Raw genomic sequence first — 25695 nt, 5'->3', positions numbered from 1 at the left:
CGTGAGAGTCTCAATCACTTCTAATGATGAATGATTTAGTCTGGCTTAATTAGTGGACGGATATCAGCTGAGCAGCTAAAATGTAATTAAGTCTCTGCAGACCTAGAGCTAAATGAAGCCCTAAGGGAGGGATGGACGGAGGGAGGGATGGATGGATGGAGGGAGGGATGGACGGAGGGAGGGATGGATGGATGGAGGGAGGGATGGACGGAGGGAGGGATGGATGGATGGATGGATGGATGGAGGGAGGGAGGGATGGATGGATGGATGGATGGATGGATGGAGGGAGGGAGGGAGGGAGGGAGGGATGGATGGATGGATGGATGGATGGAGGGAGGGAGGGAGGGAGGGATGGATGGAGGGAGGGAGGGAGGGAGGGATGGATGGATGGAGGGAGGGAGGGAGGGATGGAGGGATGGATGGATGGAGGGATGGAGGGAGGGATGGATGGAGAGATGGAGGGAGGGATGGAGGGATGGATGGATGGAGGGAGGGAGGGATGGATGGAGGGAGGGATGGAGGGAGGGATGGAGGGATGGATGGATGGATGGAGGGATGGAGGGAGGGATGGATGGATGGAGGGAGGGATGGAGGGATGGATGGAGGGATGGATGGATGGAGGGAGGGATGGAGGGATGGATGGATGGAGGGAGGGAGGGAGGGATGGAGGGAGGGAGGGAGGGATAAACCCGAGTTTCAGTAGATTGCACAGGTTCACGAGGGTTCGAGTAGTGAAGGTTTTTGAGGTCCATGTCAGGTCAGAGACTTTGGGGGATGTTGCAGCTGAATGAGAACAATAGTTCAGAAATTAAAGTCTTCTAAAACGTTGTCCGTACAAGCAGACATGCTGTTTGTCTTTTTTCTGGTTAAACATGTTGTGATGCAGCCGTATCTTTGTGTTTTTCACGTTGTTGAATTTAAATCAAACCAGATATGTGTCTTTACACCTGAAACGTAGCGTTTTTAGCTGTACTCTCAGTTCTGCAGCACACCGAAGCCTCTGAGGATATCTGTCTGAACATTTGAATAGAGTCCTTACATTCTGTGCTGAGACGAACTTTACAGCAGCTGTTCCCTTTTTATTATCTGTGAGGTGCAGAGGAAACACCAACAGTAGCTGAAAGACTGATTACCGAGAGTTTATTCAGAATAATGGACTGATTCTGTGCAGATTCTCCCAGAACAGTCTGCTCTTTGCAGTTAGGAGAATTAAACCAGACTCGTCTTGCAGCAGCTAACAGCTCACAACAAGCACATGATTATAGATTCCTGGTGTTTTTCAGGAGGAGCCAGATTTTCAGCAGCACAGGACAAAACAGTGACTGATAGCAGTTTACAGCCAACAAATAAAGAAAGAGGGTCCTGTTGTGCTACAAACATGAGAACAGACACTGCGCAGGCATTTACAGATAGTTTAGTCTTCCACGTTTGACTGTTTCGCTGTGGTCAGAAATCCAGTGTGCGCCTGTCTTCACACCTAAAAACACAAGTGTAACTCGTGTGTTATGATTCTAGGCCATGAATAAATATGGTTTCATATACAGTTGACCAAAAATGATCATAATTCTATTTTTATTTGTGCCAGGTTATTGCAACCTGGACTTCATCTGTTTGCTTGTTAAACATATTTCAAACAATACCAGTGTAGTGAAAAGGCGTTTGATGTTTTCCATCAATCCATCTCCTTCTGCTTAGCCAGTTCAGACTCATAGATAAGCAGAAGTCGAACACCAGTCTATCACGGTCTGCTATAATCGCAATGACAGTATCGACAGCTGCACTGCAGAGCCAACAAGAAGACAGCCCCCTGATAATGAGGGTGCATTTGGTGAAATGGGTCTGCTCTGGATCCTTTACTGCTGAAATCTGCAGGCAGGAAGAGCAACAGAAAGACATCCAGCACATGTGAGCAGACATCAGCAGCTGTTATGACAGTCACAGATGCAGCGTGAAAAAGGAGGCGTGGGTATGGTTGCAAAGCGGCTTGCAGATGTGCAGTCACTGTGAGCAGGTTAAAGCAGTGTACCGGCTGCTGCTGCGAGTTCTCCACAGTAACGTTGGGCAGCAAATCTCACTTTCACAGTTTTATTCAAACATTATTTTTCACACAGTCTCTGACTCTCTGTGACCGGCTGTGCTGCACCGGCTCTCAGACTCACCGCTGAGCATCTCGTGTCTCTCATCTGCTACAATCTACATGCTGTCGGGGGAGGGGTTAATTAGACGACCCCAGCAGGTGTCCCACCCTCCTCATCAGACACACTGCTCTACCTCTCCTTCCTGTGACTGCGCCCAGAAACCACAACCCGCCTCCACAAGCCGCTTAAATAGCGTGCCCTGTATAAGACAGCCAATTAGATGCTTTAAAGGGTATTAGCAGAGCCATCAGCTGATGTGGGCTGACACCGAGGTCAGCTGATTTGCCACAGCTGAGTTGGCCTTCATGGTCTGCCTGAGCTAACACCAGGATCAGTGTTATGCTGTGTTTTTTCACGTATAAAAAGAAACTAAATGATAAAAATAGTTTAAAATAAGGATGTTGGGCATTTGACAACAAAGCTTCTGAACGTGCCCGACTCTGCCCGGAGCAGACACAGAACAGGCAGGAGGGATTTTGTTGTGAACACCTCGCTGTGGCCTCAGACGTGAGACGACTCGACAGCTCGGCTCCCACTTGTTGCTTCTATCTCTTTAAACCGTTGTGAACAGCAGAGAATCGGTGGATAGCGGTGCTGTCCTTCAGGTCACCAGCAGCTTCTTAATAGTTGCACTTAGATTTAATTCGCTGACTTTTTACAGACTTTCTACATGTTTTCACATAAGAAACAAAAATCTTATGAGCTCTGTTTGGCCAGGGTGTGTTTAGCATCTCCCAGCTTGTGGCTAAAGTTCAACCCAACCCTAAACCTAAGCGCTGCGCTGGCAACTGTTTGGATGTTAAAGGTAAAACTAAAAAAATCCAAATATTTCGTTGTTTGCTGCGCTGATGGCTGTCATATTGGAAACTTAAATGAGTCCTTCTTCATTGTGTTTCAAACTTTGGAGACAAGCTTTTACATCGAGCAGCAACATTTTCCGCCGCCTTTGTGTGTAAATCCTCGTCGCAGCCTCATTATCATGTTTGTGTCTTTCTGTGCTGTTTATTCTGTGAATCAAACAACTGGAAAAAGTCCTGCAGTCGTTTCCACTGCGGTGACTGTTGTTCTTTTAAGTGTAGGAGGAAAATCAAAATGTTGTTCCTGAAAGTTAACGTTACAAACATCCCAGAATAGAAACCAGATGGAGTCACGCGCTTAATGAGGGGACGGTATGAGTATTATATAAATGTGTGTAATGTTCGATGATTTGAACTGAAATGAACTCGCTGCGAGAGGAGCTCCAGCCCGAAGTTTAGGGGTGTAAAATGAAGCGGCGATGCACATTTAGCAGCTCGTTCAGACGCCGCTTCAGTAAAGGCAGTCGTGCTTAATGGAGTCGACGTGAAAAAATAAGAAGGTGAGGTGAAGGCGGGCGGAGGGTGCGACAGTGTTGGTTGTGGGTTAAAAATAGCAGGAGAAGTGCAGGAATTCTGATTCCCGCTGTTTTCATCCTCTTCTTCAGGTTTCAAGTGAACAAGAAGCCGAAGGTGTGGAGAGACTCGTTCCTGGTGGAGAGAGGGTAAAGACGACACATCACTGCTGCTGCTCAGGAAAATATAACACATAACAGTCTACGTTCAGTGCAGAGTGTAACACAGCAGCTGCTCTCACTGCTGGGAAAACATGGCAGCCAGAACTACTGTCCTGAGTCATGGACGTGCAGCTGGTGTCGTCCACCCGGTGGAAGCAGATCTGCCTGATGATATTTGGTTAATTAGTAAAAACTCATAATAACTCTGAGACAGATATTAATCACAGCTTAAACACATCATTGAGCTTTGATTCAGTCAAATGTTCTTCTAACGGAGGGCTAAAGGTTAACTTTTAAAAGTTTGTAAAGAACTCTCGAGTGAGTCGCTCGCTGGCTTCGTCTCCGTGGCATCGACCCCCACGCTCGAGGCCACCGAAGCATTTACACAGAAAAAAGCAGCTTTCTTGATTCAGACAGAAGAAATGCATAAATGTGCCAAAATAAACTTTTATTAACTTTGAATCATGAATTCATTAAACATGCAGATTTCCTCCCTGCTCGTGTTTTTACAGGAAGCTGCTCCACCAGGTCGTCGAAGGTAAGGAAGTATCGCAGGAGGAGAACTTCCTGCCCAAACGCCAACGAGTGAAAGACCTCTGTCAGAGAGCCGAGTACCAGACGCCCTGCCAGCAGACGGGACAGGTACAGTAAGACTTCTGATTCATTTACTCCTCGACTCCTGATCCTACTTCTCCCAAAGGTATCACGTTCCTTCTCCATCCTTGCACTACAATAGTCAGATTTTTTTATAATCTCCTGAATCCAATGACTTCACTCCTGATGTTATTATTGTACTTTTGATCTAGCTGCTTATTCCTCAATGCATAATCGTATTCCTCTCTTTTACTCTGGAATACCTTATTTTTCCTGAGTCAGTCATATGAGTTTCACTGCGTAGCCGTCCATGAAACCACTCAGAATTCTCTGAGTTTGCATCCACTGACTTCACTCCTGATCTCATTACGTGTCCCTGATTGCATTACCTTACCTCCAGTCTTAACTTTACTCCAGAATACGTTCCTAATTTTCTATTTTCTCCAGAAACCTTATTTCACTCCGTTCACCAAATTAATCAAATTCACTCATAAAATTATCAGTATTCCTATAAATTTGGCTCCATTGAACTTACTTGACTGTACTTTTGATCCCATTACTTAATTCTGATTGTAGTACTTTATTCCAACCCTTTGCTCCACACACCACACTTTAGATCAGAAGCAGGTTTGGAGCGTTCCCTTTCCTTCCACTAAAATGCTTTTTCTCTAAACTTCCTTCTGGTAACCCATTCCTGGTCCCATTATCACTCTTTTAAATGACTCTTATCCATTTCCTTACTCCAGAATCCTATTCTGTGCTCCATTCTGCTCCCAATCCAATTAAATCATTCTTTCAAACCTTATTATTTTCCCAATATCCTCACATCCCATTTCTAACTTCTGAATCTGAGACTTTATTCCTGATTCTACTCGTTTTTATTATTATTTCATTCACATCACATTATCACATTCACTCCATTCCTCAGTCATAATCCAGTAAATGTTCCTCTTTGGTAAATTGCTTTATTCAAGATCTCGTTGCTTTGTTCTGCACACTCCTATTTTACTCCAGAATAATGTTCTGCTGGGTCTCCCCTGATCCTGTTGTTTGTTTACAGCACACCTTACCACTTTATTCTAGTCTTCATCTCGTTATTTGAGTTGTGACTTCATCGTTTCGTTCCTCACTCGGGACGCTACATTTCTCGATCCACTTATTTCTTCCTGATTCCATCATTTTGTTCACAATTGAACTGATTTACTCTTAATCCCTGTTTAATCCTCGTCTACTCACTTCATCCAGATGCTATTTACTCTCAACTCCATAACTTCCAGAAATCCGAATCCCATATGTTTAATTTCTCTGTGCTCCTAACTGCTCCTCCTCTCCCAGTCTCATCGTTTTACTGCTACGATCCTGTCGTTCACTCCTGATCCTGTGGCTTCAATCACAGTCTTATTGCTCATTATTCCTGCTTCGCTTTGACAGAACATGCAGGCTATAAAGTTTGCACTCTTTCCGATGCAGTTTTTCTTTGGTCTGTGCAGTCTTCGGTAACAAGCTGTTTTTGGAATAAAGATGGGAAAGCTGGGATGGCTACCGCTCCAATAAACAGAGACTTGAAAGAAGCAGGGTAGACTTGTGTCACAAAGATGAAAAACCAGATGTCATCTCTGTAAACCAGACACATACAATAACTGCAGACTGGAACGACCAGAACACAATGGACTCGCTGAATGCTGCAGCATCAAAGAGACGTGGAGAGAATCGAGATGCGACAGCACAACAGAAACTTTTCTGCCAGACATTTAGAGCTGTGTCACTGTGTGTTTGTGTTCACGCTTGTTTGAGGTTAATTACACTTGTCGAAAAATCCCTTTAGCAAGTTGATTAGTCTCTTAGCAACAGAGTCTGCCGGCTGCTGGGTTGCTGTGATAAACAGCCCCAAGAAAACTGCATTTATGTGTGTGTACTTAATAATTCAGGCATTTGTCGCTCTTTAATAAGCGTGAGTGACTCAGGGCAACAGTCGCAATTCATTCGGGTCATGCTAATCTTCTAATGAACAACTACAGAGTCACGATGCAGCCGCCGCTGAAAGCAAAAGAAGACTCTGAATGTATCGTGCGTGTTTACGAGGCAATCGACGGCCTCTTCCCAGCCTCGCCTTTCCTACCTCACCCCCCTTCACTCAAAGCCCGGCAGGTTTGGTTCGTGCTGATCAAAGCAAATCCACGTGAATGTTTCGAACCCTCACAAGTCCTGAAGCTCTCTTCTCTCATCGTGCAAACACCTGTCCAAGGTTCCCTCTCGTTTTCAGAGGCACTCTGCCTCTTCTTCACCTCCTTTAGTAAAGTGACTCTTTTCATAGCTTCTATCAGGATCCTGCAGGAGCTGTCAGAGAAAACGGAACCATTGTTCTTTTGTTCTTTTTGGTTCCACAACAGCTTTCGAGGATTTTGTAGCCGGTGGCAGAGCGCAGTCAAGAAGCCAGTGTGATTTGTCCTAGAAACATTGTGTAATCAGCGTTTACCTTGGGATGATGTGTGAAAGGAACCTACTCATGTTTCAAACCTACGAACGCCACTCAGTGCAAGTCTGGCGTGTTGAAGCTCAGGTGTCGCTGGTTGCTACCCCTGGAGTATCACCGTAATCAGCGGTTTAAAACAAGCTCACTGTCATGGTCCTGCGACCATGACTCAGTGACTTTATGTTTATGTACTTATTGTTATTACTTTCATTATTATTCATGGCTGTTTTGGGATGGTTTGTGTTTGGGATTTTAGACACTGGGTTCTGGGTTTGTGCTCCCTCTGTTGGTCCCTGGTGTTAGTGTTCCCCTGTCTCGTCAGGTTAATCAGGTCCAGCTGTTTCCCCCATCTGTGTGTGATTTCCCAGTGTCTCTTTGTGTATTTATAGCGTGTGATTTCCTCTGCTCCTCGTCGCGTCGTCTGTGTTCCTACCTGTGTTCATCCTCTGTGTTACCCTGCGTACTCTGCATCTACCCTGTGAAATCCTCTGCGTACTCTCCCTGCTGTTCTCCCTTCGTGTTCAGGTTTGCCACTCCTTTGTGTAGTTTCACCCAGTTTAGTTCATCCGTAGTTCTGTTTTGCCATCTCCTCTTTATGTTTGTTATTATCAATAAATCACCCTCACACCTGAATAAGTGCTGCGCTTTGAGTCCTCCTTCCACTCTCCACACGGCCGCTGCCCCGGACCGTGACAGTACGACGCGACCACCAAATGGACCCAGCAGCGCTTAATCCGTCCAGGGAGCTACGAGAGACTCTCATCGATGCCACACAGGAGCTCATCGACCTGTGGCTGGAAAGCCCGGGTGGCACGTCCCAGCGCGCTGTAGAGAGGCGGCTACAGCGTCTGGTGACCGGTCTCCCATGGCTTCTGGGCTCGCTATGTCCGTGGGAGCGGGAGTTTCTCCTTTTAGACCTTGGACTTCACCCTCCGTCTGCATTCCCTTTCGAGCAGCCCGATGCGGTGAGTGAGCGGGACGCTTTGGTTTCCCCAGTTTCCGGGACTTTGTTTTCTGGGGCTATTCAGAGCGGGATGGGAGACTGTATGGATCGCTTACCCACCTTCGTGGTGACTGATCCTTCCCAAGTGGGCGTGTACAGACCCTCTGCAAGATTAACAGACTGTGTCTCTGCCACCCCTTCTGAGCCAGGACTTTATCGCCATTCTCCGGCTCAGTTCAGTGCTCGGCCACAAGCTCCCCAGTCAGTAGCTCAGCCGTTAGCCTCCCTGGGGGCGCAATTGCCTGTTCTGCCACCGCTCCAGTTAGCCACTCAGCCACCACCATCACCGCTAGCATCACTACAACCCACGGTTCCGGTAATAGCTGAATCACAGTTTTCACACTGTTTTTCCACCGCTGTTTCTAGGCAGGGAGATGAACTGTTACATTACGGACCTGTTCCTCAACAGCTGGCAACATTAGTGACTGTTACTCACTCCGGGGCTTCCCCAGAGGCGGGGTTACTACCCTCAGCTTACTCTGGACCCCTGGTGGCCAAGATGCCAGCTGTGAACTGCACCGGGCTGTCACTGCCTGAGCAGGGTCAGTGCTCTGCGCAGCTGCAGCCCTCCTTATGTGTGCCAGAGGCCCACGTGCCTACTGGTTTTGTTTCATGTGTGCCAGAGGCCCACGTGCCTGCTGGTTTTGTTTCATGTGTGCCGGGGGCCCCGGTGCCCACTGGTTCTGCGGCTGTTTTCGCTGGGGGGCCCGAGGAGCCTGTCCAGCCTCCTGTTTCGCCTGCTGGGGGGCCCGAGGAGCCCGTCCAGCCTCCTGCTTCGCCTGCTGGGGGGCCCGAGGAGCCCGTCCAGCCTCCTGTTTCGCCTGCTGGGGGGCCCGAGGAGCCCGTCCAGCCTCCTGCTTCGCCTGCTGGGGGGCCCGAGGATCCCGTCCGGCCACCTGTGGCTGCTTCTCCACCTGTGGCTGCTTCTCCACCTGTGGCTGCAGCGCCGCCTCCTGCAGTATCATCACCTGCAGCGCTACCACCTGCTACTGCCACGCCTCAGCCTGAAGCTTCAGCCTCGCCTGGTTCTGGTCCAGCTTCATCCTCACCTGGCCCAGCTTCAGCTTCAGCGTCTGCTTCGCCTAGCCCAGCTTCAGCTACAGCTTCATCCACGCCTGGCCCGGCTTCATCCTCGCCTGATTCTGGTCCAGCTTCATCCTCACCTGGCCCAGCTTCAGCTACAGCGTCAGCTTCGCCTGGCCCAGCTTCAGCTGCAGCTTCTTCATCGCCTGGCCCGGTTTCATCCTCGCCTGGCCCGTTTTCATCCACGCCTGGCCCGTTTTCATCCACGCCTGGCCCGTTTTCATCCACGCCTGGTCCGGCTTCATCTTCGTCTGGTCCGGCTTCATCTTCGTCTGGTCCATCATCAGCTTCATCAGCATCGTCTGGTCCAGCCTCCGTGTCTCCATCCTCGCCTGGTCCAGCCTCCGTGTCTCCATCCTCGCCTGGTCCAGCCTCCGTGTCTGCATCCTCGTCTGGTCCAGCCTTCGTGTCTGCATCCTCGTCTGGTCCAGCCTTCGTGTCTGCATCCTGGTCTGGTCCAGCCTTTGTGTCTGCATCATCATCTCCGCCTGCTGCGGTCCCGGCTTCCGTGCCCTCAGCCTCGCCTGGCCCAGCCTCATTTGGGTCTGGAGCTAAATGGCCGTTTTCTGGACCGCTGGCTAGGCTACTGGCCGAGCGCCGTCGCCTGACTGGCCGCCGTTGCCTTCCGCACGGCCGGCCCCCGGACCGCCGTCGCCTGAGTGGCCGCCGTTGCCTTCCGCACGGCCGGCCCCCGGACCGCCATCGCCTGTGTGGCCGCCGCTGCCTTCCGCACGGCCGGCCTCCTGAACTCTTTACGCGCCGCCGTTGCCTTCCGCACGGCCGGCCTCCTGAACTCTTTACGCGCCGCCGTTGCCTTCCGCACGGCCGGCCTCCTGAACTCTTTACGCGCCGCCGTTGCCTTCCGCACGGCCGGCCTCCTGAACTCTTTACGCGCCGCCGCTGCCTTCTTCGTGGACGGCCTCCTGAACTGTGCTTTGGACTCTGCTCCCCTGTGGGTTTTGTGTTCATCTTTGTTTTGGGACTCTGGGGCCTCCGTCCGTGGTCGTGGTCCGGTCCCTCCGTCCTGGGCCCCCTGCCGCCCGCCCGGATCTGGTGGTGTGTTTCTGTGGCTGTCGGGGGCCAGCCCTTGAGGGGGGGGTACTGTCATGGTCCTGCGACCATGACTCAGTGACTTTATGTTTATGTACTTATTGTTATTACTTTCATTATTATTCATGGCTGTTTTGGGATGGTTTGTGTTGGGATTTTAGACACTGGGTTCTGGGTTTGTGCTCCCTCTGTTGGTCCCTGGTGTTAGTGTTCCCCTGTCTCGTCAGGTTAATCAGGTCCAGCTGTTTCCCCCATCTGTGTGTGATTTCCCAGTGTCTCTTTGTGTATTTATAGCGTGTGATTTCCTCTGCTCCTCGTCGCGTCGTCTGTGTTCCTACCTGTGTTCATCCTCTGTGTTACCCTGCGTACTCTGCATCTACCCTGTGAAATCCTCTGCGTACTCTCCCTGCTGTTCTCCCTTCGTGTTCAGGTTTGCCACTCCTTTGTGTAGTTTCACCCAGTTTAGTTCATCCGTAGTTCTGTTTTGCCATCTCCTCTTTATGTTTGTTATTATCAATAAATCACCCTCACACCTGAATAAGTGCTGCGCTTTAAGTCCTCCTTCCACTCTCCACACGGCCGCTGCCCCGGACCGTGACACTCACGTGCATGTCACCTTATTTAATATAAGATTAGGATAATCAGCCAATCAGTGATCAATAGTCAATAATAGAACATCACTGCTGAGAGTTAACGGCCCGACCACAGAAGTATTTCAGGGTCTTTTTCAGTCACATGGACAGGATGGAGTACGAGGCCTTGTGCAGTAATGCGTATAAGGTGGAACTCTGCTGTCGGGCAAAGCGTCTGATTTATCTGCTGTGAGTCAAAGAGCTGAAACGAGCCTCTGCTTGGAGACTTGTGGACATTCTCCCTACAGACTGGCTGAGGAGCTCTGAGTAGAGCTGCTGCTCGTAAGCGTCTGGAGATTTTGCTGTTTCACATCAGCTGTTCATGGCCCGATGTACGTGAGGATCTTTAGCCTCAATCCAAAATTTCATCGGCCTGAACAAATCAAAGCCTGACATCCGAGACCAGCAGCAGTCAGATGCTCAGTGTGATTACGGCGCTACACCGAACCAAGTGGACCAAACAAGGCCTTTTGTTAAGCGTGCGTGTTGTTGTAAATTAATTCTGAGGTAAACAAATATTTTTCTGTTTAATTTTGTGATTTCGTGAACTTTTGTTGCATCTTTTGTAAGTTGTTGTATATGTGACATCACATCCTGCCTGAAGATAATCCTTATATGATTATCAGGATGCCGTTTCCCTTTTAACTTCCAGCTTTCAATATTCGCGTTAAAGTATTTATTTATATTTTATTTATGGAGCTTTTGTATACTAACATTTGATGTTGGGAAAACTAAACCGGCTCCTCTGAACTGTTAAAAATAATTCCTCGCGCTCGATTTTGTGTGTGCAGAAGTGGCAGTGTGTGGAGGACGCCACGGGGAAGCTACGGCTCTTCAAATGTAAGAATGAAGGAGGGGCCACAAGCTTCCAGAGGGGTGTGATTGGCCGTCAGCGTCCAATCAGCATCAAGTCTCAACTGTACCTTCCAAATTCTGGTGCCTGCGACTGCGATTTCCGTGACCTGCGACCTCTGAACCTTCGACCCTCCATGATGAAGCCGTTCAACAAGAAGCCTTTCTTCTCCAAAAAGAGTGAGTGTTAACGCTTCAGTCCACCAGGGGGCAGCAGTGATTATTAGGCATGCGCAGTTTGCCTCATGAAAAAATAATTTTGTGTTGGGTTTAAAATGGAAAACTGTTGAGCGCCACGTGTGAGCAGTTTAGCAGCTTTTCTGGAATTCTCTGATTCCTTTATTAAGTTTCATCCATAAATCGCTTAAAAGCCTAAACAGGTTAAAGGTGCGATCAGTGGTGGGGTTTGTGTCATCATGCTGCTCGCGGCGTCTGCAGGATGCGAAGGGATGATTGGATACATTTGGATGATGCGTTTAAAAGAGTGCCAGGACAAGATGATTGTTGTTACTGACTTTACAGTGGTTTCATTGTTGTGGATGACTGGTGTACGCAGATGTTTTAATCCCAACGATTAATAATTCAAACGAGCACCTACATACCGACACGTTGGAATCATCACTGTGACCAAGTCTGACAAACTCCTGCAGATATGACACATTAGTGCCGGTCATACTCACAAACAGACGAACCTCTCACCAAAGAAATGTCAGAGCTTTTGGAAAATAGTACCAAAATGTTTTTGCATGACACTTATTTGCAGTTTTTAATTTTCCAGCTGCTGATTGCTGCTGATTTGAAACTTTCGTTTTTTTTTTCAGCGTAGCTGTCGCTGCTTTGTGGTAATAAGTTTGTCATGAAACAGGAGCCGCGGTTCATATGAGATGATACGAGCATTGCTGTATGTGCTCAGAGAGAAAGACGGTGCATAAAGTCCTCAGACGTGTCAGCTTTAGATCTCTTTCACTCCTCTGACAAACTCATCTCGCCAGGATGACACGTTTGAGGCGGCTCAATGCGGTCGTAGAGGAGTGCACACTCCTGTCATGGTTTGGATCTTTATCTCTGAGTTCAGCAGTGTGTTTGGCTGATCCTGTGTCTGATGGATTGCTACTTTGAACTCTGTGGTTGGAGGCCCACATGTTTAAATAATCCATTTGTCAGATTTGTTCAGATGTCACATTAGAGCATAAATTTAAGTCCTGCAGCTGTTTTTCACAGCACCACTCGGAGCAGTGACTGTTGTGCACGAGGCTGGGTTTGTTTACCATGTGCATGCAAGCACACGTGGTAAAATGTCCTTTCTTAATTCCTTAAATTGAAGCAGGAACAGGATCGACTCTTAAGTCCGTGTAACGAATAAAGAAGTTAATTTCTTTTTAGGTCAGTTTCCAACAGCTTGCCACCAGAGCTTCCAACCTTTCCTTTAATGACTTTTCTATTTCCCTTTCTTTCTTGTGAAGAGGCTGTGAGCGAAGATGTTTTTAGATTTAGAGATAACCTGGTTTCTCCTGTTTCAGAGCTGTTGTTCTCAGGCCGCAGCTTCCACTTTGTGGTGTGATGCTGACCTCTAATGTCTGAGGACAGCACTGCATCACCCTTATGGTGGTAGAGATGCAGATATTTGAGGTTCTCCGTCAATGATGAGCTTTAGTTTAGCCATTACTGTAACACTGAGGCATGTAAACGTGTACTTAGAGACTGCAGGAAGTGGATTTTATTGTGTAGGGCAAGAGCAGTGTGATGATAAACTTCTTATTCTTCTCAGTGGTGATATTCGCTGAGGTGATGAGCTTAATTGTGTTTGTCTGTCAGAGTTCAAAGCCCTGAAGAATTACTCCAGGAACCGTTACAGCCGCTCTCTCTCCATGACGAACAATTACCCTGGAAACCAGAGCCTGGCAGGCTGGGATCAGCCAATGAGAGACGAGTCTGAGGACGAGTTTAGCGGGATGGGAGGAGATCCCAACGCCGTGGTCACACCCAACTCTGTCAAAGTCACTCACCGGTCAGTAATGCTTGTTTTTTTCGTGTTATGATAAGATGCTCTTTAACCAAATACGACTGATATTAAATCTGTTTTCCTGCAGATGTTCCATCCTGTCTAATGCAACAGTGAAGTGTGACACGGGAGTGTATCAGTCCCTGCAGGCCTGGAAGGACCACAAGCTGCATATCGACCACGAGGTAACGTCCTTCTCACGTTTCTGTAAAAGCCACACAGCAGTACGAGTTAGCGTCTCTGCACTGTTGGGACCACAAACTGTATGTGAGGTGGACATGAAGCGCATTAAAGGAGCATTCTGTCTGACGGCCTCTTCTCTTCTGTATTTGATCTCTGACCTGAGGAAACACTTTGCTGATGGTTTTGCTTTCTTTCTTTTTAAGTCTTATCATTTCTAACCTGTTGGTTCTGAAGATTTTGGACCTGTTAGAGTCAAAAACATAAAGGAAGGCACATTTTAGGCCCGCCCTACCTCGTGATTGACAGGTCACTATCACTGCTTCACGGTGAGATCCATCACTCGCTTGTGACTTCCGGGTTCAACAAACTAAGCTGCCAACAACCAAAACACTTCACAACTTTAGTGACTATGAACAGATTTTAAAACAACTTTTTTAAAGGCTTTAATTTAATCTAAACTTGACCTTCTCCAAAGGTAGTGCTGGTACCTAAACCCTAGTCTCCTGCTTAAAGGTTTTTTGTGAATTACCCCCTGAAGCTCTGGTTTATTTAGTGATATTTCCACCTGAAATAACGTCCCACAGTCACATGCAGACACAGTAGTGCTGAGATGTTGAATCAGTCAGTGCGCTCTTGTCCCTTTAAACTGAACTGTCCTCGAGCTTTGAAGCTCCTGACTCAGCTTTTTCTGAAAGGTGGAGGGAGGATGTTCATAAAGTGCTTGAGCCGCTCCGCTTCCCCACGATCCATCTGCATGTTTGATCAGGCACAGATTTTGCACCGTACGCCCGACCTAACAAAACCCTGGGGTTGTGCATGTGCGAGGCAAGTGTCGTGGAGTCGGTTTATAAAGCAGCAGAATAATCAGTCAAATTAGTCGTCATGTATAAAAGTAAGAAAACAGTCCAAATTAACTCATTCACTGCCATTGACGTCTATAGACGTCAATTACGTTTCCAATGGGAGGGGCTAGAATACAACCTCGGGCAGCTTGTCAGTGAACATCAGACTGCTTGAAATGTATTTTTCACAAAAAGCTCGTTTTCTCCCTTTTTGTGGTCAAAACAGGCATTTTTGGTAGAACCCACCTCTCTTCTACAGCTGATTACTAAAGAATGGAAAATGGTAGAAACAAGCTTTTTTTTTTGGATGGAAGAAGAGAGTCTGTTCTTCATTTTGGTAGGTTCAGCGTTTATATGATCATAACACACAGTTTTCTGTGGCTCTTCAAAAATGAGTGAAAATGCTCAAAAACCCTGGCAGTGAATGAGTTAAGCACAATTTAATGGGAAAGGTTAAACACAGGGCACATTTAAAAGTCAGTGATCGCAGTGATTACACCAGTGATTACACCAGTGATTACACCAGTGATTACACCAGTGATTACACTGTTCATTGATCTGATCCTATTCTAGGTGCTGGGATGTGCAGAGTGTGGATAACATTAGCAGCCCTGCCTCCTGGCAGGTTAGCGTTTCCGTGTCTGTGCAGACTGTAGCTGCCCGCTGTTCCGGGTGAATGATTCTGTGACAGATAACTGAGTCTGCCGGGTTCCTCTCTCTCTCCACCTCATTGGTTTACAACTTCCTGCTACAGACTGGGATGCTGCTGTCTGCTGGACTGCAGCCCCGGCTCCTGTCAGGTGTGCACAACACGGTACACCTGTCAGGTAAACCTGGGAGTTGTAAATGAATGAAATAGGACTAATTGGTTCATCCAGCTAACAAGATCTGCAGCATCTAGGCAACCAGTCGTGCTCACCCAGCCAATCAAAACAGTAAGTTAGAGAGTGAAAAAGACTTACAGCAGTGACGCTTGTTTTAAAAAGTTTGGGATGTCGCTCTAAAAATCCCAGCTCACACCCGACGCCGCAGAAGTGAAGTAAGTTTAAGGTTCTGCAGAATATTATTAGTGGCTCTGAATGATACCTGTGACATTCTCTCAGATTGAGACTCTGCAGACGAAGATAAAGAACCTGAGAGAGGTCAGAGGTCACCTGAAGAAGGCCCGCCCCCAGGAGTGTGACTGCAGTAAATATCTGTAAGTAGCAGAAAAGTGCACGCCACAGTTTTAGATTCATGCATGTGATTAAACGCGATGTGACGTTTGTGTTTCTCAGGTACAAATCCAAACTGAAGAACAAACTGAGGTACAGAGGAGGGAGTCTGCATCCGTTCAGGTGAGACCATTGTGGCGATAAGCCAGCACGCTGTGTTTTTACATAAATGGCCCTGGGCAGCTACATCCTACAAGCTTTATCTGTGTGTGTGTGTGTGTGTGTGAGCAGGAAGGCCGGGGCTCGGGACAAGAAGGCGTGGCTTCTAAAGGAGCAGAAGAGGAGGAAGAAGATGAGGAAGATGATCAAGAGAATCAGAAACAATGACACGTGTTCAATGCCAGGACTCACCTGCTTCACTCATGACAACCAGCACTGGCACACGGCGCCGTTCTGGACGTGTAAGAGCCACTGCTTTACTTTGTGATGATCATCACAACCCTGAGCGTTTCGACATCACGATGTTTGAGCTTTCGATCGTTGTTGTTGCAGCCACTAAAAGAGTTTGCTGTGATCTGTGTTTGTGCTGTGCTTATAAATAACGCCATCAAAGTGCTGTCCCAAACCGAGAACCACACTTTCTAAAAATCTCCTCGTTCTTCGGGTTTAACCAGCACAGCAAGAAAAATATTGTTAATGAATATGTGTGTGTTTGTGTTGGTGTGTGTGTTGCAGTGGGTTCATTCTGCGCCTGCACCAGTGCCAACAACAACACGTACTGGTGTCTGAGGACCATCAACGAGTCCCACAACTTCCTGTTCTGTGAGTTTGCGACTGGCTTCCTGGAGTACTTTGACCTCAACACAGACCCGTACCAGGTACAGAGCAGTTTTCTGATTTTAGCTTAAAGGTGTTGATTTCCTGCGTTAGCTCGCTGACATGCTTCCCATGACATAAATGCTTCCCAAAGTCCCAAACTCTAACCTCATTGTGGCTTTAACCCTCAAGCAGGTCTGTGAAAGGGAGGGGGGGTCTAAAAGTCAAACTGGTCCTCGTGAAAAATATGTGGTCATGTTCTATCTCATCATCATCTTTAATCTTCGGTTTCCTGTGAGAAATGACTTCACTCACACAATCGTGTTGTTCTCAAGAAAGCTGCAGTCTTCTCATCTAAAGCATTCAGTGAGTGTTACAGCCGACCTCTACTGTGCGACCGCCTGTGTGTGATACGTTCAGGAGACATCTGGAAATGAAAGCTCCAAAACATAGCCTGGGTTGCCTCAAGGCACTTTATATTGTAAAGTAACCCCCTGTGAACAAGCGCTTTGGCAACAGTGGGAAGGAAAAACGTCCCTTTAACAGGAAACCTCCTGGGAAGGCCATCTGCCACAACCAGATTGGGGTCAGGAGAGAAAGACGGGACAAAAACACACTGTGGAAGAAGTTAGGGATGAATAATAACTAATGATTAAATGCAGAGAGGTGAATAAACACACAGTGAGTGAAGAAGAAGCACCCAGTGCATCATGGGAATCCCCCAGCAGTCTACACCTATTGCAGCATAACTAAGGGAGGATTCAGGGTCACCTGGTCCAGCCCTAACTATATGCTTTAGCAAAAAGTTTGAAGCCTGATCTTGAAAGTAGAGATAGTGTCTGTCTCCTGAATCCAAACTGGAAGCTGGTTCCACAGAAGAGGGGCCTGAAAACTGAAGGCTCTGCCTCCCATTCTACTTTTAAATACTCTAGGAACAACAAGTAGGCCTGCAGAGCGAGAGCGAAGTGCTCTAATAGGGTGATATGGTACTACAAGGTCATTGAGATAAGATGGGGCCTGATTATTTAAGACTGAAGGTTTTTCAGGGAGCTTTTAGGAAGTCCTGATAATAACAAATTACAGTCGTCCAGCCCAGAAGTAAAAATGTGTAAACTAGTTTTTCAGTGTTTCCCTGAGACACGATGTTTCTACAGGTTTGCATATTTCTTTCATTTATAAATGACACACATTCAGCCCGACAGTCACACTCACAATGCATGCGTCCAAGAAACTTGCATGACAGCAGAAATGTGGAGTTCCTGAGGCCCCACGGCTGTTGGGCTGATACACCTCATCTAATTTACCTGAACACAAACCACACAAACTACCGCCTCTCTCTTTGTCTCCTCATTTCTGCTTCCAGCTGATAAATGCTGTCAGCTCTTTAGATCGGACGGTTCTCAATCAGCTCCACGTGCAGCTGATGGAGCTCAGAGGGTGCAAGGGACACAAACAGTGTAATCCTCGCACGCGCTCAGTGGAACCAGGTAAGACAAACACACACACCTTGGACAAACGTCATTCATATAGCTGCTGCTAAACAGCACAGTTTTTATTACTCTGGAACTGTTTCACTATTCTTCCTCAAAAATATGAAGACTGTCAACTTTAACTCCAACGCTAAGTTGGAGCTGCTGTACTTCTGCAATTCAGACAGCAGCTTTATGCATTTGCATATTTCCACCTGCAGATGTGAATGAACAGCATTTGTTCCCTCAGCAGCCTCAGAGCCTGTGCTCTGCTATACTGATGGCTGAATTCACTTTAATGCTGGTTCACTGTCGTGGGGATAGAGATGTTGTTGCTAAGGCAGCTTTGAGAACATAAGAAATCTTCTCAGCAATGAAGTTTTCTGCGAGAGAAAGCAGCTTCAGGGTTCTTTGTTCTTTTTAAAAAGGTGCAGAGTACGTCAGACCTGTTCAGCCAGTATTCATGGAGGCGTGTCTGTGCTTCCCACAAAATTAGCCTGGATTCAAATTAAGAGCCAGTGGCTGCAACACTGCCTCAAAGGTTTTAAGCTGTTCAGGGTTCCAGCGAGATGTGAACTTTCTGAAATTTAAAATAAAGATACAGGTTTTAAAATTTTTAAAAAGCACGGTGGTTCGAACTGTTGCCTCACAGTAAGAAGGTCCTGAGTTCGATTCCAGCATCAGGCTTTGGTCTTTCTATGTGGAGTTTGCATGTTCTCTCCAGGCACTCTGGCTTACTCCAAAAGTTCAAAGACATTCAATTAGACTTAGAATTTGAACTTTTATTGTCAATGTACAGTTGCTTACACACTGAAATTTGGAGTTAGTGGGATTAGGTTACTTGGTAATTGCCCATAGGTGTAAATGGTTGTCTGTCTCTATGTTAGACAAGTCTATCCCTATCCCATGACTCCTGGGATAGGCTCCCTGAAAAGGATGAAGCTTTTAAAATTGTATCAGAAGAGATGGAAAGATGCATTTATAGTCAATAGCAATGGGCCAAAGTTAGAGCCCTGTGGCACTCCATTACTGAAAAAGGTGAGCATCAGCAGCAACTTAACGCTTAACTTAATTCCAGCTTCTCATTGTGACAAGTCAACAACAAACAACATTATTCGTCACATACACAATCATACAGAGAAATGCTTTGTGTCCGAGCTGCACACAGGCTGCAGACGCAGCCTCGCCATTCCAGGGCTTAGTTTTAGGACCCTTACTGGATATTGGGTGGGAATCGAACTTGCAACTCCCACTCCAAAGGTGTGTGGTCTTACCACTACACTGCAGTGTGTGTGTGCATTCAGATGATCCTTGTCAAGTTGAGTGATCACATGATGCTGCTGTACTTGATGATCAGGGACAACAAAATACCTCATCACAAGTGGCCTTGCCTTTGCTCATCAACCAATCAAACTGTCTTTTCAGCAGGAGGCCGGGCACATGGCAGCTTTCATGACTACAGGTACACACACACACACACACACACACGCTCGTATATAATGTTTTTCTGCTCTGAATGCTGCATGATTTCCTGATGGAGCTGAGGGCTGCTGGTGGTGAAGCAGAGAGAGAGTGTGTGCGTGTGTGTGTGTGTGTAACATGGTGTGTGTTTGTTGCATCAGGCTGTTTGAGAGGAGGAAGTGGCAGAGAGTCAAGAAACCTTCATCGTCTCGAACCCTGTGAGTCTTCCTCCTCATTTTCCTCTTCATCTGACCTGCATGCCGCTTACTGCCTTTAACTGTGTGTCTGTAACATACAGTAGAGATGTGAATAAAAATAAATAAATACAGTAAAAGCCTTAGTTGAGTTAAACAAGCTGGTCTCCTCGTGCACCTCTGGACGGTTCTCAGCTCAGCTGAAGTCTCGGCCTGTCCACCTGCACTTGAAGTACACAGTGAGGCAAATGTGGCGAGTAGAAGCACATGACCGCTGTCCTGGTGTGGAGAAATGTGGGCACGCACCACAGTTTGGCTCATTTCATCTGAATGTTGTTCCTCAGACACTGGAGGACATTTCCAGCTCCACTTTGACAGGCTCAAATATCACACTGAGCTATAACCTCACACTGGAGTGAGCTTCAACCAGAGCCCAGCTCTCGCTAACAACAATGATCTTTCACAATAAATTTAAGCCAGTTTGAAACAAAAGTTCATGTTTGCACTTAGTGTCACTGCAGGACTTCAGCCTTGCTGAAAGAGGTCTGCAAGTGGCTGACAGGATGACTTCGAAGGGTCGAAGGTCATATGTCTCCTTCAGGTCTCAAAATAACTTCCAGCTGTTATACTAAAAACAGACCTGAGAGTGATGGATCAACCTTTACTGATGCTAATAGGTTTTTCTATCCAAAGGAAGTGTAAATATGACCTGAATTTCAAAATAAAACACTGCCGGTGGAAATGCTAACTGATGTCTGTTTGCGTCCACATGAGTACTGAGGAGTGTAATTGTTACCAGCAGCAGGAAATAACTCATATGATGTGTTAGATGTTCTGGTTTTATCAAAAGTGAAAGCCTGAAGGTGCAGAAACCTAAAAGTAGAGAGTGTAATTCATTTACTGACTCGTGCTGTTTGGCAAACAACCTTAATAAAGCGCGTTTGTGTCTGAGCCGCCTCCTGTGCTGCTGCCTGCATGGCCTCTCTGCTGTAACTACTGTAACTCACACTCTCAGTGCAGACACACAACTGTGGTTCAAGTCTGACAGTGTGTGTGTGTGTGTGTGTGTGTGTGTGTGTGTGTGTCCAAACAGGGGTCCGATCTGGGATGGATGGAAGGGCTAAACCTTTATATTGGTTGAACTCCACCCACATCAGCTCGAAGGTGGAGGGCGTGGTCGTCAAGACATCATCACCAATTGACCACCACGGCTCCGCCTCACCTGTCAGCCAATCAGCTTCTTTAGTCTATGTGACATCACCAGGACCTCCCACCCTGCCGCTCAGGGAGACACTGGGACAAAATAGTCGACGCACCCCTCCACTGGGTGCTCCCGCTTCCTCCTCTTCCTCCCTTGACAAGGAGGGGAGCACCATGTGGAGGAGCAAGAAGAAGGAGGAGGATGGGGATGAGGAGGAGGATGGGGATGAGGAGGAGACAGAGAGGTAGACGAGGAAACCGTGATTGTAAAATAAAAGCAGGCTTGTTTGAGGAAAAACGTTTTGCTGTTTCACACCACCGAACATCAATCTGCTGAAATTCTATCTCTTCTTATCGACTCCTGTTTTCATCTCGTCTCTGACAGAAATCATGTTGCTTCAGGTGTTCATTAAGCACTCTTTGATTTTAATCAGTTTTTTTCAGACAGCAACGCTGGAGCGTCTGTTTATAAAAAAGTTTCTTTTCTCCGTTTTTTTCAGCGACACTGTTAAAGATGGAAAAATTCAGATAGATGTTATTTTCCCATTTTTGTCTCCAGTGAGAGAACAACACAAACAGCTTCTGCCGTGATGAAATAAATGTTGTGTACCAACCTCTTAACTTTATTTTTGATACATTTTCTTGCTATTACACTATGTTGAAAATGGTAAATTGGTATTAATAACAAGAAAATGTTAATAAGGAAATGTTTGTCCTTGATACAGGAAACTTTGCTTGTTCCACAAAGATGGAATAAATTAAAAAGAGGAAACATGTGAACCCACTATGAGGACGAACATTTGTATTTTTTATGGCTTTACAGTTTTTTACAAAATATAATATAATAACCTAAATCATAAATATCATAAATACTGAAAGCAGATGAAAACTGTCACAGTATAACCAGAATTTTGTTTCCACAATAATGAATAAATAAGTAAAACAAATTCACATCTCTTTAAAACAAGAACAAATATTTTAACATATTTTTGAAGCTTTGGGGGGAAATGTTCCAGCTGCAGTAAAAAACTTTTTACATGAGACACATTGTTTCTGACATTTTTATCATATCTGAGTTTTATAAGAAACAATGACATGAATACTAAAAGCTCTTGGAAATGTGAAGTATTTTGAAATTTACATTATTGTCTGACACATTTCCTTAGGGGGGAAAATTGGTATATCACAATAACAGGAGAATAAAGTCTGATGAGATTAAAAAGTAGTGAAACTTTGTTGTGACACAATATCCTGAGTCCGTCATTATTGATCAGCTTTTTAAAGGTAGTAGAAGTTTTGACATATTTTCACATTCTTAGAAAAATATTGTTATCACTTGATTCATCTTCAAAACTCAGTGGAAGAAATCTAATGATGACAAAAGCAACCATAAATAAGTGTAAACCAGTATAAAAGAACTTTAGGCTGTTTTCATGATATGAAATAAAACATTCAAAAGGTAAAAGTATGATTTTAAAGCTTGTTGAAATTTTAAAAAAAAATAGTAACACATATAATCATAGTTTCACTCTGATTATGTGAAGTTTTACAAGAAACATTGTTAACATGCTGACAGCTGGGTTTGTGTTATTCAATTCAGTTCAGTTCTATTTACACAGCGCCAAATCACAGCAACAGTCGCCTCAAGGCGCTTTATATTGTAAGGTAGACCTACAATAATACATACAGAGACAAACCCAACAATCATATGAGCCCCTATGAGCACTTTGGTGACAGTGGGAAGGAAAAACTCCCTTTTAACAGGAAGAAACCTCCAGCAGAACCAGGCTCAGGGAGGGGCGGGGCCATCTGCTGCACCGGTTGGGGTGAGAGAGAATTATAAAATAAAACATTTCATTTTCATGTTATTTTGACGTATTTATCAGTTTCTTCCTTCTAAAACAATAAATCATCTCATCGTAAGGAGAAAACAGAGTACATCCAAGTACGAATTGGTTTTTACGATGTTGCTTTTCATGGTTTCATGGGCTGTTAAATCATCTGTTTGGGAATAATAGCCTTCAAACAGTTATTTTATTATTATCATTGTTTTAAACTAAACGTGAAAGATGGTTTTAAAGGCTCAGTGTTTTGGTGGTCAGAAACCTTCATCAATGAACTGCACGGGGGCATCACTCAGACATGCATGCCTGCTAATTACAGCTAATTAACAGGCTGATAAAGAAGACGAAAGCACAAATCTCTCAGAAAGTCCTGTTAGAGTTAGAGAACTTGTGTTGCAGACACATTTTAGTCTGTAGTGACCTTGGTCGTCGTTGGCCAACCTTTGATTCCATCTTCTAATAACGATCTTATAAATGTAGGTCATCAAACTATTTTCAACACAAATGGACACTTTGTCACTGCAGTAAGAAACCTGCCATATATGTCTCATGTTTACATTATTCCTTGTAAAAACGGAATCTCATGATAGCAAGAAAAAATGTCAAATATAAAAATGAGAAGTTATTTTTCTATTGAAACGTTTTTGTCATAATTTAGTATAAGAAAGTATTTTAATCTCTGATATTCTGATCATGATGAAAATGTATTCGTGTTGAACCTCGCAGTGAAGAGGCTCGCCATTTTTACAGAAGTATAGAAATGAAACCACCTCTTCCTCCTCCTCCTCCTCCTCCTCAGGTGACCTCCCAGTGGCCTCATTTGTTCTCCATGTTCATATTTAGTCTTTCTAACCATCTCTGAGGACTTTAAAGGACCTGCTCTCCCTTTTCCTGTTGTTACTAAACGGAGACTGAAGCGGACGCCACAAACTTTCACGCCGACCACTCTGACATCACTGCTGATGCAAATGTGATGTTGCTTTTTTCCCCTTCGCTAACTTGGGTGTCGGTTACCGTAGTGACCGACAGCTTTATTGATGACAGAGCTACAGTTGTACTAACCTGGTGACTGACTACAGTTCCCATGATGCAATGCAGCAGCCCCGAAGTGAAGAACATGTCAGAGTCAAAGAGAACAAGCGAATGAATGAAGCGAGGGCACGGTGATGACGTCATCAGGTCTGGAAACAAAGGAGAGTTCACGGAGATCTGGTTCGGTGTTTTGGTTTTTTTAACGCATCATCGTCCAATCACGTTGTACCTACACACCTTCCTTTTGGTTCAGATGTTTCGTCCGCTCAGCTGAGTTTTAAAGTTTTTTTTTTCATCTAGATCAACAACGGAACATATAAAATGTAAATTGTAACTGTAGAAAAGCACGACTGGATTCACACAGGAAGTCAAAACATTGAAATCATGTATTTTTGAGTTTCCACGTCTGAATATTAACGCTGAGTGTTGAGAGAAGATCACCGTCAGTACAGCTGGACAGGAAGTGATAGTTTTCTTATTTGCATCTGGTCCCGCTTGTGTTTCTTATATTTCCCAGAATGCTGTTCAGCTGTTCGTTTTATTACTGCAGTGGACCTGTTCTGCGTTTCAGTATTTTCTGTAACATATCAGCTATCCAGTATTGGATGTTCATATTAAACATGGCCAAAGTTCAAAACACAAAGGTCAGTGTGTACAAATAATCACCGCGAGCGCTGGGCTTCAGACTCTCAACAGTCAGTTTCAGCCCATTTTTTCAGTGCTTGGGTCTGTGTGATGTCATAGAGAGGAAATATCCCTAACATTGTCATCGCAGGCACAGCCTCACCCACCTGCAGCAGAAACAGCAGAAATCTGGATTGTAGGAGCTAAAACAGGCAGTGAACCGAGCACCACGGCCCCGTTTGACATAAAGAAGGATTATTTTGAACTTGGACTCAGGAAAAGCTGCTCCAGAGAGTCCAGGGCTGAAAATGTGGAGCTGGAAATTAGCAGAACAGATGTCGGTGAACTCGGTGATCCAAATTATTCGTGACCTATTATTCCCTGAAGTTAGCAGTCATACGTTATAACAGTCTGTGTAATATCATTTTTTAAAAAGTTTGGATTTACTGTATATGGAGTACCGAACAGCTCAAGGGTCAAGAGGGAGAGCACACAGTGACCTAACATGATATCACAACACCACAGTGAGACCACTGTTCATTGGCTAATCTGGGCTTTTAGAAAAAAATCAACACATTACATCACGTTAATGTCATATCAGAGTTGCCATGATGATGAGTTCTGGAGGTGATTTTCTTCCTTCCTGTGTGAATGCAGCTGTCACTCTGCTGTCTGTAGACGTTTTTTCTTTCTTTCTTTAACCCCAAAGTGTATTTTGCTCTGCGGTGCTATTTGCTGTCTAACAGATATCTAGGAAAAACCTTCTGGTTGTGTTTGAATGTATTTGTAAATGTGTAGGCGTGTCTTCTGAAGACGCACACGAGAACCGGACCGATGTGGTCCAGCTGAGCCTGGACGGACGCGCACATACACACCTTCACTTTATCCACACGCACACACACACACGCACACACACACTGAAGGACAAACTGCAGAGCACTTTGATTGGAGGATGCAGGGGACGAATGAACCAATGGAGGGTTCGTGGTGAGGCATGATGTAAAGCTGCCATGTGCAGCCAGTTAATACTGATCTAACACACCTGTACAGTCACCCACTGACCTGTGGATACAGTGATTGGTTTTAGTTTGTGAATAAAGTGTTGAATGCCAAACTGTGCCTTTTCTGTCCAAAGTGTTTTTGTCTGCAACCTATCCCAGAATTTGGCTACTGAACTGAACATGATATATAAGTGACTTAGATAACTTCTAAATATTTGGCTGAGATTGAACATAGTTTTCACACAGCTGAATAAACAGAAAACTGATTAAACTGAAGTGTGAGATGATCGAGAATTTACTCCAATGTCTTGTTATATTTTGACGCGAATCTGAAGGCGAGACCGTCCCATTTCACAGCCTCGCACTTCTGCCCTTCTCGGTCTTCGGAGGACCCGGCCCACGTAGACCGCGAAGGCTGGGTCCTCCGAAGGATGCAGGCCCTGAATTGAGACACGGCTAAAGATCCCAAGCACTGCAGCAGATCTACAACAAAATGTTGCTGCAACGGCCCAAAGTT

The 25695-nt window shown here is 45.7% G+C and overlaps 1 protein-coding gene across 6 annotated transcripts in view; it reads left to right on the top strand.

The window, feature by feature from the left end:
* sulf2b (sulfatase 2b) overlaps nt 1-25296 on the top strand; it is a 111673-nt gene extending 86377 nt beyond the window's left edge. For 3 of the 6 annotated variants that reach the window (XM_085444967.1, XM_085444968.1, XM_085444969.1), the window contains 13 exons: nt 3601-3657; nt 4182-4311; nt 11296-11536; nt 13172-13364; nt 13447-13543; nt 15487-15581; nt 15661-15720; nt 15829-15998; nt 16273-16415; nt 17717-17840; nt 19248-19284; nt 19445-19501; nt 20571-25296. In XM_085444967.1, coding sequence (XP_085301093.1) covers nt 3601-3657; nt 4182-4311; nt 11296-11536; nt 13172-13364; nt 13447-13543; nt 15487-15581; nt 15661-15720; nt 15829-15998; nt 16273-16415; nt 17717-17840; nt 19248-19284; nt 19445-19501; nt 20571-20601 — 1435 coding nt within the window. In that variant the 3' untranslated portion in view covers nt 20602-25296. The remainder of the gene's footprint in view (nt 1-3600; nt 3658-4181; nt 4312-11295; nt 11537-13171; nt 13365-13446; nt 13544-15486; nt 15582-15660; nt 15721-15828; nt 15999-16272; nt 16416-17716; nt 17841-19247; nt 19285-19444; nt 19502-20570) is intronic. The other 3 variants (XM_085444970.1, XM_085444972.1, XM_085444971.1) reach the window with 3 other exon arrangements.
* The last annotated feature ends 399 nt before the right edge of the window (nt 25297-25695 follow it).

Source organism: Copadichromis virginalis, linkage group LG20 (assembly GCF_057382275.1).
Source record: "Copadichromis virginalis isolate Kocher_CV1m ecotype Utaka linkage group LG20, C_Virginalis_male_GT1.1, whole genome shotgun sequence".
Taxonomy (NCBI): Eukaryota; Metazoa; Chordata; class Actinopteri; order Cichliformes; family Cichlidae; genus Copadichromis; species Copadichromis virginalis.
Note: the sequence above shows the minus strand (reverse complement) of the source record. Positions and strands in the feature narration are given on the sequence as shown.